The following is a 19,428-nucleotide window of genomic DNA, read 5'->3' on the forward strand; positions in this document are numbered from 1 at the left end:
AGAGAAGACTATGTGAGTACTGGATGTTGCTGTATTTTTGTGCATAAAGCACACTTTTTTCATATATTTACAAGTGAAATTGTGTTCACATACACACTAAACAGATGCTAAAATGACATTTACACCAACACAAATCCACTTAGAACACTAATAAGTACAAGCGATTTACTTGCTCTTACTCACCCCTCAAAAGAGATTTGAACTTTCCTAATTCTAAGACTGGATTAGTACGTACATGATATAATTTCAGGGTTGAACAGGTAAATTGAAAGGATTATCAGATAGGAACCACAAGACTGAGTTATCTTTTATAAAACCCCTTGAAATTTATTCATGTGGTTTTGAATACATTACAGTATATGTGTATAGGGATCTATGCATACACATGTGTATACTAATCAATTTGATCTGAAAAATTATCGTAATTAAAACTCTGATACAGCTGGGTAAAGGCCTTCCCGTTTGCCTACATTTTGTCAAAAGAACTTTCTCCTTTTCACAAATGTTTTGACATTTCTGCCCTCTTTATCTCAGGTAAAAGGACCCAAAATACATCTTTAATGGTGTACTATTGCATAAAACCTACTATTGGAGTTATAAGAGTTAAAAAACATCTTTGCATTGATGTAAGAAGAACTCATTACAGGCCAAAGATCTACATATTTTATACTGCCAGATAATTATATAAAGTAAACAACTCCTACAAATATGTTCTTTTTAAATACTGTACCTCTGTTTAAATGAATATCAAAAACTTTTTCCAAAATTTCAAAGCTTGAATAATACTTCTACACAATGAGAGTATTATTACACAAAACGTAATGATCCTATTTACAAAGAATCCATGGCTATAACATAGTTATTTTCATACCCAGTTAAAGTGAATAGTCGGGCAAAGAAAACCAGTCTAAATGCGTTCATTGGCCATCCAAAAGTTCTCACATATTAATGACGGCCAAGTTCTGCTTACGTTTCCCAGTTCTGACCATTAAATTAAAGGAAAGTTGAAAGCATTGAAAGCGAGGCTGCGTGGAAATGTAACCACGGAAATAGTCAGCCAGAAGGACGTTTTAGGATTCCTATACTTTAAATTAATTTCTTCCTACGCAGACAGATTTTGACGAGAGATTTTATTTTTCTATTTCATAAGAAATCATACTGGATACATTCACACCATTTTTACCAACTTTAGCCATCCTTGCCCGACTGTTCACTTTAACTTACTTATATGTTTGTATAGACTTTGTATTTTGTATGAAACTAACTATGCTTATTATTGTAGGTGATTTTGTTCGTCCCTAGGTGTTCCCTAATCTATAAATGTTTGTTATAACTGTGTTTTACTGTATACTTTTGAAATTGTTACCAGTTTTCTAAACCAACCAATTTTTGTAAGTTTGGCACTTAATTAAACTTCTTGTAGTCTTAGGTAACTTACTTACTAAAATATCAGACAAACAAGACAACACTTTTAAAATTGGATGGTCTAAACAAATCTTCCAAAAACTCTATATCTTTTAACCAATCTCAGTGGTCGTGAAATTAATATTAACTGGACAATTGCTCTGGTAATCATAGACAGTTCACCAGACCAAACAAATTTTTATGAGACCGAATTTTAAGTCAATACATTTGAACTTGAAAAGCCATTTATGTAAGTAAGATACCAACAAAACAAATTCCTCTAGAGGCAATTTTATTCTTGTAGTTTTACAATAAGTTTGGAAACCTCTTTTGCTAGAAGTTTTGAGAGAGTCAAGAACTTGTGTAACTTGTGCACCAATGTTCTTTGCGTATCAAAAAAAATTCAAACAATGTAATTATACTGATAAATGAAAGAATGCCAGAGTGAAAGATGTGCATGGAAGATAACTATATTAATATTTCATGATTATGTGATTAATGTAAAATTGATATATTGTTTGAAGAAAAATACAAAAAAATACAAAAAAAAACAACAACAAGAGGCCCAGAGGGCCTGTATCGCTCACCTGGTTTGTAATGCCAAGTAATGTTCTGAATACAGGTTCATTGTTTCTTTTCTGAAGGAATTTTAATTTTAACCTCTAAGTCCCCTATTGGGCCCCATGGCCATCCCTCCTGCCCCTAGGGGGTCAGAGTAAAAGTTCTGTTCTCCTTCCCCCAAGGATGTTTATGGCCAAATTTGGTCACAATCCAAGCAAAACTCTAGGACAAGTAGCGATATATAGGATTTACCTCTATTTCCCCTATTGGGCCCCACCCCTCCTGCCCCCGGGGGGTCAGAGCCAAAATTTATACAAGTTCTGTTCCCCCTCCCCTAAGGATGCTTTTGGCCAAATTCGGTTACAATCCATGCAGAACTCTATGACTTGTAGCGATTTAAAGGAAATGTTGACGGACGGACGGACGACGGACAGACGACGGACGACGGACGACGGACGCCGCGCCATGACATAAGCTCATCGGCCCTTCGGGCCAGGTGAGCTAAAAATAACATATTAAAATGGCATTGTTTTTGGTTTCTTTTATTTGCCATTGTAACCTGAGAGTGTGAAATATGTTGCAGATGTCCAAATCATTGGTGGTCCGCCATACTCCGTACACATGTCAATATCTGGAGATATTATATTACACATGAATAATTATCAGAAATATTTGAACAGATCAGAATCCAGTTACTTAAAATTGCTACAATAAGTAATTAGTGTATTTGTGATCATTAACAAACTTTAGAAAGCAATCGGATAGCAGATACGTTTCCTTGCAATAATCACATTGTGAGTGAATTCACTACAGAACCAGATCCAAGCTGATGGCTAAAAATATATATAGCAACACGGTTAAAATGTCACTAACCTTGCAGCTTGTTAGTTCTGTAGTTATAATATTGCAAAACACTTATTGAAAATCCTAAATATAGGTCAGTTTAGGCATTCTATAAATCCCACGTGTGTTATGACTTTTTGCACACGGCCTTAACCGAAAATCGGGCTACATTAATACAAAAGTCAGACAAATTAAAGTCGGACAAATTTTTTCCGGACAGTTGAGCCGGAAATATATATTTTTTCACCGGTCCTCCAGCAATTCTACCAGACTTGTCCGTCCGTCAGATGACATTTCGCCACCATTGCAATCTTCAATCAAATCATGACATTTTAACCTCCTTCTATAGTTGCTTGACAACGACCATTGAGTTTAATACAATAATCACTATACATCGTTGACTCTAGTCGATTGTTTGTTTGTCAGTGGTCTCGTAAATTCATTAGAAAATTACCAAAATGCCAAAAGGCTATATTGTATTTGAGGCCATAATGTGACATTTTGCAAATAAAATTAAAAGTAGGTCAATGTCCGGTTAAATATTCTGAGCTCAGACAATCTATGATGCTGATATATTCATAAACATATACAGGTAATAAAATTGGTGAAAATGCCAGACAAAATCTAGAAGACCATGTGATTTGAAAGTGTTTCTTAGTCCAACAGTGTATATTTACAGATAAATTGAATATGTCCTGGTATCTTCTATGAGGAGTGAAAATCAAAACAGGTTTGTTTTCACCATCAGCGATGCCAGGGTTCACCACTCCATCAAGCTCATATATACATGACAGTAAAGCCCCGAGGTTGGTCACCAACAGGCGGAAGTTTCTATTGGTGCAATAACCTGGCCAATCAGGTCAAGCCTCTCAATATTGGAATACCCTATCATCATCAATACCAGTGTAAGACCAAAACCCTCTCACCATCAATACTAAATCTCCAATGTAAGACCAATACCCTCTCACCATCAATACTCAATCTCCAATGTAAGACCAATACCCTCTCACCATCAATACTCAATCTCCAATGTAAGACCCAATACCCTCTCACCATCAATACTCAATCTCCAGTGTAAGACCCAATACCCTCTCACCATCAATACTCAATATCCAGTGTAAGACCCAATACCCTCTCACCATCAATACTCAATATACAATGAAAGACCCAATACCCTCTCACCATCAATACTCAATCTCCAGTGTAAGACCCAATACCCTATCACCATCAATACTCGATCTCCAATGTAACACAAATACCTTCTAATTATCAACATTCAATTTGCAGTGTGAAACTTTACTAAAAATACAGTCAAACCTCGATGATTCGAATGTCTCGCTGTATCGAAGTTTTTGTCTGGTCCCGAATTTCTTCACTATATAACATTACTAACTAACCCATGTATGAATCGAAGTTTTATGAATCGAAGTTCTCGATGTATCGAACTTTTTTCATGGACCATTTGTTATAGAATCATAGGTAACTGACACTCGATGATTCGAATAAAAATTTACCTGTACAGATCAGGTGTTCGCCGATACCCCGCGGCATGCTGTCACACCTAGCTGTCTCGCGACGGCCCTTCCCCGGACAATAGGGATTATGACAGCTTGTGTTGCTAGCTTGATATCATCAAGATAATTAATATCACTAATCAGGCCGATACCCGGTGCTTTGTTTTTACAAGCTGCGTTATTAAATCATTAATACGGCAAAGATACGGTTAGTCGTTTTTGATATTCGCCGCCGCCATTGGTAGCGGTTTGTAGAATTTACGGAACGGTAAATAGCGAGCCACATTATAAGTAACTCATACTCAAAACTGTTACATTGCACAACTTTGGCATAAATACTGGAGCAAATCGATCATTCTAAATCGAAGTATTTTGTAGGTGTTGTAGCGTTTTCGGTTCCTCCTTTTTAGTTTCGTTTTTACAACGTGTTTTCGTTTTTATATTCATTCCGTAACGGAGACGACATGTACACAACTACCACAGTTGGTCATGGTGAAAAAAAACATCGGTCTAATTTGAACCACGAATAATTCGAAGTCTTGATGTTTCGAAGTTTTTCTGACAGTCCCTTGAACTTCGATACATCGAGGTTTGACTGTAATAAACTTGTAATTGATGACCATATCCAATGATACAATTGTCATTCCAGAACACAGATTTCTTGGTTCTCAGGTGACCTATGGATCTCTTCCAGACTAAACATCTCCAGGGTTTTAGTAATACAGACGATACATGTTTCATATCAAAACAGTACTTCATACTTATGTTACAATATAAACAAAATTTCAAAACAAAAGGTCCCTAAGGCCTGCAACACTGAGCTACTCACATTGATTAAGGCAAAACACCAAATTTTCAGAGGATGAAGGTTTTCAACTTCTTTCTATTTACCCTATTGGCAGGTGCCCTTCTGTCCCAAAGGAGATTATTCACTATTTATGCAAGATGTTTTCCTATCCAATATGTATGTTTTGGACCAAAATTTACTTTTTCAAATCTATTGAGCCTTATATTACTACTTAGTAGAAATTTAAAGAACACATCTCAGGGGATCAGTCACTGTTCTATATATGAAGCAATATCCACTTTCGTTTGTTTATGAACTTTGGTTAAACTCTAGCCAAGGAATTGCTTCCATTTTTCTGATTGGGTCCTGCCCCTCCAGCACAAAACGGCGTTCTGAGTCAACATTTACACACAGTCCTTTTTCCTTCCCCTAAATACGTTTATGACAAATGGTTGAAATCTAAGGTGTACATACTTATACTGTCTGGTCATTTGTCTGAGAGTGACAGTGTGCACACTGTTAGTCATTGAAATGTCACACATACATTTTTTACTGGTTGTGCAATAATAACATTACACAAACCCTACTTTCCAACTTGAAGAAAATGTTTTGAAATAATAAGAATTGTCCTTATTATATTATATTACGTATTGGGCCATTCTCTCCCGCCCCAAAGGAGTTGTAGCCATTAATAATGCCAAATCTTTTCCCTTTTCCTTAACTTGGTTCAAATCTATTTGGTACTTCATGACTAGTGATTTTGTTGCAGCCACTCCCATCCAAGACTATCAGTCCTCATTTATCTGTTACCAGTACTGTCCCCTAAGGTTATTTCTGTCTCATTTGGATGAAATATGACTATTAGCAGTTTCATAAAATTAGCAGTAATGTTTAACCTTTTCCTTTATAAGGCCACGCCTTAGATGGGTAGATATCTGCCCCGCCTACCCATCCCCACCCCTAATCCAAATATATGTATTCTTCTGTCCAAATTTTGTTAAATTTCATCCATTACTTTATGACAAGTAGCAATTTGAACAGAATGATAACATACACAAGATAGATGACACATCCTGATATCAGCTTACCTGCCCTTTTGGCCAGGTGAGCTAAGCAGTGTTTACATATATTTCAAAAGAGACATCTTCATTTCCAATTATTATGGCTCAACAGAAACTTTGACAATATTTTATTGTTATTACTTATTATTTAAAGATTACTATATCTTCTTATTTTCAACTTAAACACCTTTGGAATTTACACTATTTCCATTAATGCAGCAATAATATTTGATTCTATCATATTTTGATCTTAAAATATTTCTTTGTTTAATTGCAGTCAATATGATCCTAAAGTCCATGACTGACAAATACATTCTTCAAATAATCTCATTGTTATTCATAATCAATGCTAAAAATAGTTATGACATTTAATTCTTTATAAACGCTAAAACTAGTAATGATCTTATGATTTACCACATATACTCATTTGCTTACTTTCTTTATGAATTCTGAAATTAGTTATGACCTATCACAATATCTCAAAAAATACTGCATACAATGAATTGACAGAGCCATGTTTAATTTGGAACCCAAAAAAGAGGCTATAACAGAACAGACGTTACCTGCTATACTATAATATTTTTTTATGTTATAAGGACAACTGAAGGACAGTAGACCATTGTAGAAAGTAATCATTTCCTTTTATACGACAAACCGGAATATATGTGTTAGCTAGATATCTTACACCATAATCAATGCTTTCAAATGTGTATAAACTTTGCATTTTAAGACTGGCATAATCACTTCCTTTCATATGACAAACCGGAATTTGCTGCATATCCTTAATCATAATCAATGCTTTTCAAATGTGTATAAACTTTTAAGACTTCGAACATACTATCTTGTACTTGTGTATAAATGACAATTCCTTTATCTCTTCCTGGTGTTATGGCGCGTCTCGACCACATTTGTGTATCAGAATGGTAGGATAGGTAGCTAGCCAATGATGCCTAAGGCTTTGATAAAACTCAAAATTATATAAATCTCATAAAGATTTAAACATATTTTCATGCTATATACGTAACACTACCGCACTTTAAGTTTTGTTTCATTCAATATTGTCTATTTATCAGACAGATAAGTGCTGGATCGGTGCCCAATAGCCTGTTATTTTAAGGTCAGGCGTCTGTGAGTAGGAGATTCCTACAGTTTATTGACACTATTCACACTTCAGAATTCTGGCACTTCCTTCTAATCCATCTTTTTATAGTACCTCACCGGTATATTAATATACATGTACACATATACAGTAAATAAGCATAGTGGGCATTGCTCTTTTCGGACAGTTTAACATGTTTTTACACATTACTACTAGCCCTCCACCTTTGAATTGAAAGTTTTAAACACACATGGAACATTTGTAAGGCACTGGCCATAAATCGGTGGTTTTCCACTGGGTACTCCAGCTTTCCTCCACCTCCTCCACTTTGCATATCCTTAAATGACCCTTGCTGTTAAAAGGACATGTAATATGCCCAAACTGAGTATTTTTGTCCCCTGTCTATCCACACAGACTATTAGCATGTAATATTTGATTATATATATTAGAGAGAAAAAGAAACATAGACCTTCACCTAGGATACCTGAAACTCAATCTTGTTCATAATATTTTATGAAAAAAAGTCATTAGACTAGTAATGGGTCTCATGATTTATAAGGGCGCAGCCCTTCGTGCCCTTTCGAAGCACTTCTAAGGTAACAGATACACGAAAATATAAGAAAAAACACAATCTTCAATCCTACACACTGACAGCTTCAGTTTGCGGCTGCCATTTTTTCATACATATTGGGAGGTTGTGCATTGCTCCGATACTGCTCTCCCCAGTAAATATATATTTAACTAATGCAAATGCATAACAGGAGTAATTAAACATTGTTTTTTTATTATTTTCTAAATAATAATAATAAAACTTTGAAAATTAAAAGCTATAGAATGCAGTCAAAATATCCACCAAGGAGAAGATGAGCACAAGGAATCATGACGTCACATAACGTCAACAAATGGCGCTAAATCATAGGATTTCGCACTCAGCTGATGACACGCGGCACTCCAGGCCTTGAATGGACACAGAGAAATCAGAATCTTTGAGTTCATTTCTTTGAGTTTATGCTAGACAATTATTACATCATATACTTCTATAGATTAAAGTGCGCCCTTTTATTTCTAAATTATGTCTTCTACATGAAATAGAAAATAAAATAAACAAGTAGAGCTTACTCTTCCTATGCCTTGCATGACTGTGCCCTTTAAGGCCTTGCCTTCTGTCATATTAGAAAATATTAGGAATAGTAGCCTTTACCTTAATTTAACAATTGTAAAGCTTAATTTCCCTAAAACATATCTTGATTCTTTATATGAAGTTAAGCTCCTAGAGTGACTTGCATTGATAACAATGATTTTCTGTCTTCAAGATAAAAGTCAAAATCTTAAGACACTAGGAAATTATAATATATTTTCATCACAAACATGGCATACCAAATATAAGTCGCTATTCTACCGGTTATTATATATCAATGGCTGCATGATAAACAAATTGTTCCTTGTTGAGCTGGGCACATATGAAACATTGATAGTCTCATTAGAGTTGTTCCCCTTGAATTACATTTTGTAAAAGAAAAAGCTTTGGTAGTTTGGAGGAAACTCATTTCAATAATCAAAAGCATATTATCAGATACATGTAAATTTTACTGTTGATGATCCTAGAAAGCAATCATATAATGTATGGATTTAATAACCAATTCATCTCTGAATGTTCCATCTATGATGACAAGATTCTCCTTTCCTAATGTTAAATATCATGGTAGTCCTGTACATGCAACAAATAGCATTGAAATTCTCAACAACTTTTCGAACTAGTGTAGTTATCACATCTGATAAACTATATATACAGTCTTTCTGCCATAGCTGTGTATTTTGCAACAGAATTAATAATTAATTTACAATCATGTTTTATATAATTTTATGTCTTACATATTATTCAGTTCTGTTAGCTACATTCAATTCTCATTATAATGTTATATGATTGAGATGAATTACCAGATAAAGAATTTATAAATATCAATGTATTTCAATACTGTTACTTTTCTCTTGATTTCAGATGTATCAAAGCAGGGATTGAATGAGGTTTTGATGATATTCTGTAATGTATTCCAGCTTCTAAACCCTAATCCCAAATCCAGCAAAGCATATGGTTAATTAGAATAGATTGAGGTGTGGGGTGCGTTGAGGTGTTGATGATGTCTCCTAACTAGATCCCAAATTTGGTCATGAAATGGATCTATGTACATGCAATGTAAAACTTCAATGAGGTTCAGCATCCCAAAGATTAACAAAATCCTGCAGCATATACATAAGAGTCTACAGGTATTGAGGTGCAGATGGTGTAAATGGCCTCAAAAAATACCTCAGTCATTAACATAATCCATTGCAACTGTCATCATGTAACTTACTTTAGGTAATCACACAAGTGGCCAAATAGGCTTATATCTCTCACCAACAATTTTGGTGATAATGGCAACTTGCTCTTTACTCATCTGAAGTTATGTATTTTGCTCTCTGAGTCATATAATAGTTTAATTCAACCTGAAGTAACTGTTGGTTAAGTACTATCACTTCCTGTAGAGTCATCTACCAGCTATACTCTTCAGTACATTGTATAACGAATCAGCAATATTAGAATCACACTACACCATCACCATTTAAATTATTTTCGATGACAAAATTAAAGAGATTTTCTTATATTTCTATATATAGCAAGAAGCAAAATCACAGCATTTATCAATTACACAGCATAAAATCACTATTGAATACAAAAATAATGAAAATGTTTGTCAAAATAATCTCCAAAAGCATTGAAACATATGCCTTCCTAGTCCTACTTCAGTGTGTTTGATAGACTCATAGCTTCAGTATACCCTCTATTATAACCTGGTAATATTCTGATGCCCTCAGAATCACTTCAAAGTCTTCAATTCAAAGACACTTTATGTTATTTTGTGTCTTTTGTGCAGTACTGACTGGTTTTATGGCGATATACAATAAGTGATTCTTAGTATTTATGTAATCAAACTGCCATGGAGTTTATCACAAGAGTGGAACATGCATAGTTATGGGATAAACTACAGTTCTATATGGTTTTCATCTCAGTTTATTGGGAAAACTGTTGTGGATTTATTAGTGCTCACAGCAATGCAAGGGAGGCAACTTCATGTGATATTTCAATATTTTGACAATGGTGAAGTATAATTGTATTTGTTTTAATTTTGATCGAAAAAGACATTTCACAAATTAGTTGTCAGCCCTACAAGATTGTTTTTTAAGTTGATCAAAATCAAGGTCACAGTGACCTATTTGGTATGTGACACAACCCTTACAAAAGAAGTTTTAGTAATATGAAGTACAAAAGATGGACAAGCTTTTACTTTAATGCAGGTCAAAGATCAAAATTGGAATGTGATACACCACCTGATAATGGTGACCCTGTGACCATGTACAGTAATGACATGAGAGGACAGCATCATTCTTGGAAATAGGTCGTTTTCTGATAAATGTAGGTCATATTTCGACAGATGTAGGTCATATTTCTAATGATGAATGCATCAATATTTTGACAGACAATCACAATACTTTTTTGTCTGGGAAGTGAGTGTACATCAGATGTAATTGAGGGACATCAAGGTGGTGATAAAGACCGGGTTATCTAAGTACTATATAATGACATGAAAATCTCGGATACTTACAGTTTGAGCCAGTGACTTGAAGGAACATGGAAGGAAGAAAAATGATGATGTCATGAAGATGTTACGGGCCAGATAGAAATATTATCATAACATTCACACTCAGTCAAATTATACACAAATAATGCAGCACCAGTGATACCAAGATATAAACACATTACTTCAAAAATAAACTATAATTGTGTTTAGCTATGACTTCAGACAGTCATAATGGTTTCTGAAAAGGTTTTGCACAAAACATGCCAAACAATGAATTCTTTAAACAAGTGGAAAAATAAATTATAAAACACTGCATAGACTTGGCTAGCTTCATTACAAATGTGATAGCTATAGGCACATGCAGGTTTTGGCTTTCAACTTACTAAGAACAAAACTCTGAATGAAACTGAAATGCCTCGTCAACAGTTTGCATTACAAGCAACATAAACACTAGAGGCCTGAACAAGTTTGATAGATTCAACACTTACCGACTAGGTGATCCAACATGTAGCTCAGTAACTTCTGTGTTCCGTTCGGGGAGTTGTATAAGTTCATAATTTCTTGTGATAGAGGATTGCCTTTCAAACCTAAAAAGTAAGAAAGTAAAAAATATAAACTTTTATTTTTTTGCATCGATTACGAAACAAGTTATACAACTTATGCAAAATCACTCTCCATGGCCCGGAAGTAAGCGTGCCAGGGATCTTAGTATGGGAGGAAACCGGAGTGCCCAGAGAAAACCCACCTGATCGGGCAGGTGATCCTTAACCTTTTCACATCCATGCCGGGGATCGAACCCCAGCCAGCTAGGTGAAAGGTGATTGGCTTAACCACTACACCACCCGATCACCCCACTTCAAAGTACATACTCATAATTTCATATCAATCAGGATAGGCATGGTAATTCATCTGTTGGTTTTATAAATACTTACAAACACAATTTGTTATTTATGAAGTATATAAATACATGGACAAATGATGAGCTTATTAATTTAGAATTTTGTAAATTGATTCCTTTATTAAGAAACTTATCAAACCAACATAAGAATTGCAGATGCAAGTGCTTTTGAAATATTTTGTGTAAACTGAATTGAAAAGATGTATTAATATATATATTGTAGCAGAACTCTGTTTTTAGCAAATCATCTTATGGACATCTTACAGTACTTCAAAACTTCATATGATTTTAATCATAAATGTTCATATCTTTCATTGATTTTATGAAGACATAATTACGTTTCAGACCCATTCACAGTGAAAAATTACCCCTGAAAATGGGAGGTTTGTTTTCTTTTGAACTTCAAATTCTAGTAAACATTGTTAGATGATAAATGAAACGAAGCAAAAACAATTATTGTATTTAATCACAGTTTCTCTTACCTAAAGTCTGTAGATTAAAAAGTTTTCCAAGTTCATAGGGAAGAACTCTTAAGCAATTATGATTGAGTAGTAATTCCCGAAGATGAGCAAGGTCGCCCAGCTCGGATGGTAAGCTTCTAAGCTTATTGGACGAAAGGTCGAGATAGGTGAGCTGCGTCAGTTTGTTTATATCAGGAGGGATTCTGGACAAGTTATTGGCGTTGAGATAGAGAGATGTTAAATGCTGCAGGTTCCATAAATCAGGTGCTAAATTTCTCACAGCACCTGGAAAAGAAGAGGAAAACAGAAATAGATTATACTGTATCTATACTTCAGTATTGTTTTATTTTAATGCAAACATTGTCAACATATGCATAATGTACACATATAAAGATCTACTGGATGCCCTGTAATTACTAGGGCTGCCGCGGTTAACCGGTATATTGGGGTATTGCAATACACCACCAAAAAATATTGTACTGCGATACAGTTTACCTGTACCGGTTTTTTACGATATATTTTCTTGGTATCATAATTTCATTAATTTGATATAATTAAAACGTCCTGTCATTAAAACAAAACCAGCAAGTTGTATTTGTTTTCCTTTCCGATAATATGAAGCCATGTGGGTATCCTTTTCGTTTTCATTCGATTCCGATGTCGGTCAAACGTTTATAACTAACGTGTATAATGTTCAAATGATTCAAACATTTGCATGACGTTGAATATAAACAATATGACATTAGGCTAGTTTCTGAAATATTATCAAGTTGATTCGCTCCATCAATCAACAATACTGGAATATATAATTCTCTTAACACATTTAAGGTCCGCTGAATACATTGGCTGCAGGGATTTTGCCAGCTATTTCAGGCTTCATCGTCCGCCGCCATTTTCGAATTCCTACACGTGTCAAAACAACACTGCAAGCCGATCAGCCCTTTGAAGTTTAATCACGATCGTAAGCGTATTTTGCCAGGACAATTGTACGTAAATTTGTTCATTATTTAGGTTCAAAAGTGTAAATATTTGCAGACACTATCATGTTTAGATATTGCATTATTAGGTTACGATCGTCTGTAGCCTAGCTTTTTCACAGACTCATAATTTTTACAAAAACCTCACATTTGAACATTTTTGTTACTCAAAAACATGGTTGAAATCGAAGTAAAACTACATAACATAGCACTATATGTTTGTATAATGTAAAGGGTGTTTTTATTATGGAATATATACAAAATAAACACCACATATGTTAAGGTCAAAATATTGCAATACATATCACAATACAGTTGTTGTGTATCACAATATATCGTGGTACGCTTCTGCTGTATCGCGGCAGCCCTAGTAATTACTACTAGCAGGGTTTCCCACCACACACCTCCTGGCAACCCTCTGACCACTACTCTGATAGACCACCAATGAGACAGCATACTTATACCCTCCCTTTGGAAGTACATTTGGGGTAGTATAAAGGCCCCTTCCCTTGGGAATTTTTTTCTGTATTTGTAAGAAAATCAATGCTTTGGTGACAGTCTATTCTCCCGTACTTGACAGGGTTATCCCGTGGTTTCTAGGGATAAGATAACTCTGTCTTTTACCGGGGAGAGAAAAGACAGCTCACATGTGCTTGACAATGACGTGACGTTATCATTACATGCAGTGACAATTGTCGATGACGTCATTAATTTTGACACATTGCGACGTTCCTATGACGACAGGGCTTTGGAAATGTTTCTATATAACATGTTTCGTTTGGGAGTATGGGAGAAAAGGAATCAAACATCGGTCTGTCAGGTGGACAGGGATATCTCAACCCTTGTGAAAGATCTTGGCTGTCAACCCTCGGAAAGCTTCTGGTTGACCAGCCAAAATATATCATTCAGGTTGAGATATCCCTGTCCACCTGACAGACCCATGTAAGATTCTATTATTCCACTATACCAGTAACACAGTAGACCACCAAGTCTCCAACATGGACGTATCTATAGGTTGTTACTTACCTGTGATCTCCAACTCATACCATGATGACTTTTTGCCTGCTGCTAGGTCTTCTGCAGACATAAATGTGTGAGCACGTCTGGGGTTGGGTGAAGCATATTTTTCATACTTGTTATCTTTCGGCATGATGAAAAGTTCTACAATTAAGACAATACAAGATGATTATAAACAAGATAATAATTTTGCAAAAAGAAACATTTAATATTCATTCATGTTAAATACTTGTAATCAAATATTCAGTCACTTTTAACCTCATTTATATAGCAACAAATTTATCTACATATATAAATGACAAGTTTTTTGTTTTCTTCATTTAATATTGGAATTGTCTATATATGGTATTTATAATCATACAAATGACTGCCTCTATAAATATTACTAAGGCCAAACAAAAAAGTATATGTGTTTCTGGTAACCTGACCAACCCAATAAAAACAGGGCCTACTCAAAAACTTTATTTCAGTTTTCTCCTCAAGCAGCAAACAAATAACAACCTAAATTTTGTTTGGTTTTTCACAAAAATCAAGAATTTTGGTACAAATTCTGTTAATCTAAGACACCAATATATATATAACAGTCTCCTGGGAATCAAATCCATGGTTTACAGTATATAAGGTTGAATAAAGTATCAGCAGGTCGGGGGAAAACCACCAAACTGCTTATTATATATATGCAAACTAGAGTACCAGGGTATTATACCCCAATTGGAATATGGATTTGTTACTATTAATAGCATAAATCATGTGCACTGAAATCTCAACTTTTGCTATACTTAATTTTCAAAAAATCATTGTTAAATAAATGCAATTTGTGAAAATATTTTGGAAAAGTTCATTTTAAAGCATATTTCTCTATTTTTAGTAACAAATCCATACTCCAATTGGGGTATAATATTTCTAGTTTGCGAATAATATGCAAGTTAGTAGTTTTCCCCACCCTGATCAGTTCTTAAAGGTGATAAAAACAGATTTTAAATATGCTATTTTTGTGTTGATATTTGTTTATTGTGGTGCACTATGATTTCCAACAAAAAATACAGGTTGTATTTGACGTAATTTCCATAAAATGTGCTTGAAACGAAGGCCACAACGACCCTTGTCTAGAACGATCGCATCGCTTATCGCCCCTGATATCACCAGGTGGCCGTAGATTCGTGACGTCATCTGAGACCAACAGCTGTGACAAGAGCCGGGAAACTCAATGGGGCAGTGTTGCGGTATTGGCGATTATAGATATTTAAAACAGTCGCGCTACGTGTAGTTGCTATATTGAATAGTGGAAATGAATCCATATATAATATATAATCTATAACATACAATGATATAATAAAAACGATAGCTTACTCATTCTTATCGTCATATTCTGGGCTATGAAATTGGTAGTTCAGTATGTTAAAGACGCTCCGCCGCTGACAAATGGTAAATTTTAACTATCAAAAACAGGAGCAGACGATTTAGTATTTTCTTCAGTTACAAAAGTTACTTACTTTACACCATTACCCACCATTGAACAGTTTGTGAGCTTCTAATTTTACTTCAAGTTAAAAACATGAAATATAATTAATTGCATCCCGAAAAAAATCCGTGTTACTATATCCTATATGGAATGAAGTACTGATTGCGCATGCACCAAAGGCGAAATAAATTATTCTATATTATTGTTTGTGTTAATCAGACATATATATACACGATTAAACACCAATTATTGTTCAAATTGTGTTGAATATCTCACGCGTATTTACTTGTCTTCATCTGTCGGACGGTGGAGTCATCTTTAAAAGCCCCAATTTGTGACACTCGCGTACGTGTGATTGCACTGACTCAAGTGTTCAAGGTGGATTGCCGCTTGGACTTTTGTCCAGTAATCTTAAAAACTCAAAAACATAGGATCTTTGTTTTAAACGTTAAACCAACATGAAAGAAATATAAGCTATTGAGACTGAAGTGAAAATGGAGCTCCAAATTTTACCTATTGTAGACTGTACATGTGCTGCATTGCACGTTACAAAGCGTTATCATATAATATGCCATCATTTTATAAAAATAACTCCGCCATCCTTCATCCCCTTAATCCAAAATACCCTATCATGTACTGGCGTATAAACGTGCCTTCTTACCCGCTCTTATGTACGTACTTGTCACACCTCATATTATGTTCCGTATTTGAAGCTTATATCCTTCAGAAGTTCCAGGAACAGGTCGCACAGAAAGGGCTAGACTTATTTCTTTTCCTAATAAAGGTTCTATACTGAGTTTTACTGGAATGTGATACGAAATAGAATAACTTATGTGTACAGCTAGTAACAGAGAAGTACTCGCTTTAGGCGATAGAAAAGACGGGACACAATATAACACAGAAACTCACACTAAGATACAATGACCTAATATGGATGAACATGTAAGTTGTTACTCGATGGACAAAGAAATTCTACACATGTAATAGTTTCGAACTAACAACAGGACCATGAGAACAACATACGATTTCCTCTTGCATAAATCACACAAATCAATGTTACTCAAGAAAAAAACCGCTTCATTATATATTCTCTAACCGATGCATGAGTTTTGGAAATAAATTGAAACCTGTCGACGACCTTAGTAAAAATTTTAAAAGTATACGCACAGACCACAGCACACAAGATAGCCTATTGACCATTATGAGACGATCTAGTGGGTCTAAATAAAAAAAAAATCAGTAAAATTCGCATTCTACATATATATACGCAAGTTGTACTATGTAGAATATAACAGGAAATTAATGAGTATACTAAAATTGGCCAAATTTGCGAGCATTGTGGTGTGTTTTTGGGGGTTCGGGGGGAGACCCTGATAAAGATATTACAATTTAGAATGACTGAGATATGAGATATGAGAATCGGAGAGTACCTGGCCCGATACCAAACGGTGTCGGCTTATTCCAGGTTTTCGAGTACTACTGCGCTCTGGCCCTAAACCAGACATCTATCTGTCATAATGTCTAAGTCTGGTGTCAGGGCCAGAGTATCTCGGGGCTATATGCAACCCTGCTCGATCTGAACTAGTCCGCTAAACCTGCCTATATTATTAGGCTTTTTCCCCCTTATATATTAGGCAAAAAAAAATTAATTAAAAAAGCCTAATGATATGAACAGGTTTAGCGGACTAGATCTGAACATACCGGTTTCACACCACCGGCACATTGTTGTGTAACCCAAAATAAATATGAAAATCCCTAAAATGAAGTATGAAAAATGTGCAGGAGGACCTCTTTTATTTTTAATGCCCATTTTGAGAACATTTCAGTCGACGAAAATGGGGGGCAAAAAGACACAACTTATAAATTATTGATTTTTTTTTCTTTTAATCTGCATGTATTTTTCATGTCTCCGTATGTTTGTAACAGATGATTTTTCTATTAAAACGTAGGTCTAAAGAGGTGGGCCCCAATAATTGTCCATTTTCGCTACGATCTTATTTCGCACATAAAATTACCAGTAGATTCTATGTATATCAAAACTCCTCGGTTAATTTTATGTGTAAACTATAAATTACATACATACACAGTCGTATTACTCCAGGGTGGACTGAATAGGAAAGAACTACTTATTCATTCGTGGTTTAAACCCCTGGCACACCATAAGCCACATGACATATGTACCCGCGACATTAATGACATCATTATTTACATTTAGTGACGTCATTTCATAGGTTATGACGTCAATAATGTGTCATTATGTAGGGGATAAATCACGCTACCCAATAAGTTGAAATATAACATATTTTTCTCCGTGTGTATTTCCGTAAGTACTAAGACATGTGGCTAAAATACACATGCATGTTGACAGTTCCGCGATCGGCACACCGGCTTCCGGTAGTTGATTGTCTCAGATGACGTCACAACTCATCGGAACTCAAGGGAGGTAAGTCATAGAAAAAAAATCTGTCGTCGAAAAGATGTGAAGATTGCTTTCATTAATTTTACTATTTAGAGACAAAATATAAGTAAATATCAAACTGGTATATGTTAAGATAGGCATTACAAATGTTTCTAGCGTATTATCTCATTTTCCATGTCCGTTCTGTTTTTATCACCTTTAAATTGGTTTAGTTTGATAGCAGCTTTAATATCCTAGCCTATTAACCACCAGGGTCATTTAAGGATTGTGCCATTCTTAGATGGTATAGAAAAAATACTGATCAGTGGCCAGTACTGCTCCATATGGGGTTCAAACTCAGCAACGCCAAAATTGATATCAATCTTCAAATCATTCCGAATACAATTTGTACACGCAACATAGGTCTGTAACAGGAGAGTAGGAAATTTAGAGGCAAGACCTTGGCTCCAACTTGGACCTCCAAACACTAACCGTATGCTCTACTGATTGAGCTACCTTGTCACAGCTAGATGACAAACACACTTATCATTTGAAAATACCGATGGTATACACACTTATACGGTACCATAGTCATTGAATTGTCACATAAACACATTCATTGATTGTGTAACAACATATCCTTTCATATATCAAGACCATTCCCTACCAGTGAGCGAAAAATTGTTGAGATACTAAGCAATGTAACAAGCATTCTCATAAACAATATTGCACAGATTGATTTATGGTACCTCTTTTGATTGTTAGGTTGGTTTTTTTTTTTTAACTTTTTGACAATAATTTGTATATCACTTTAAATATTTTCAATGGTGTGATGAATAAGACGGTGAAATATTGACGATAAATCAAAAGTGAATTTCCTTTACTAAGTTTTTTTACAATAACAAGTTTTCCTACTTTCTCTATGCAGAATTACATGTGAACTACAGTAAAGATAACTACATAACTGTCAAACCCCTCGCAGTGAATCTCCTAACACTATGACATTTTATCAAAGAAGAATGTGTACATACATTGCATTCGTATATCTTCATCGATAGCTTTCCGTAAACAGCTTAATATCCCTCTTGCCTCTTTGACAGGTTTTCAAACTCTGCCAAAAGAAATCAACATGGCGTTCTGAACCGAGCGCGTTTGCAAGCGTTGTTTTGATTGGCTTCAGCGATATTGGATTTTTATTTATTTTTTTATAAACAACTTTTCTTAAAATATAAGATATGATATTAATCTAGTTTTACCAATAAACATCTTATGGTACAAAATTAAATCACAATTATTTTTTATTTAGAGTTCGTAAATTAGCGGTAATTA

The 19,428-nt window shown here is 34.9% G+C and overlaps 1 protein-coding gene across 1 annotated transcript in view; it reads right to left on the minus strand.

The window, feature by feature from the left end:
* LOC138323563 (CCR4-NOT transcription complex subunit 6-like) overlaps positions 1–19,263 on the minus strand; it is a 53,848-nt gene extending 34,585 nt beyond the window's left edge. Inside the window, exons 1-4 of the mRNA XM_069268251.1 lie at positions 19,131–19,263; positions 14,249–14,383; positions 12,267–12,530; positions 11,375–11,473 (exon numbers count right to left, since the gene is read on the minus strand). Coding sequence (XP_069124352.1) covers positions 11,375–11,473; positions 12,267–12,530; positions 14,249–14,372 — 487 coding nt within the window. The 5' untranslated portion in view covers positions 14,373–14,383; positions 19,131–19,263. The remainder of the gene's footprint in view (positions 1–11,374; positions 11,474–12,266; positions 12,531–14,248; positions 14,384–19,130) is intronic.
* Between the last annotated feature and the right edge of the window lie 165 nt (positions 19,264–19,428).

This window comes from Argopecten irradians, chromosome 5 (assembly GCF_041381155.1).
Source record: "Argopecten irradians isolate NY chromosome 5, Ai_NY, whole genome shotgun sequence".
In the NCBI taxonomy this organism is placed as follows: domain Eukaryota; kingdom Metazoa; phylum Mollusca; class Bivalvia; order Pectinida; family Pectinidae; genus Argopecten; species Argopecten irradians.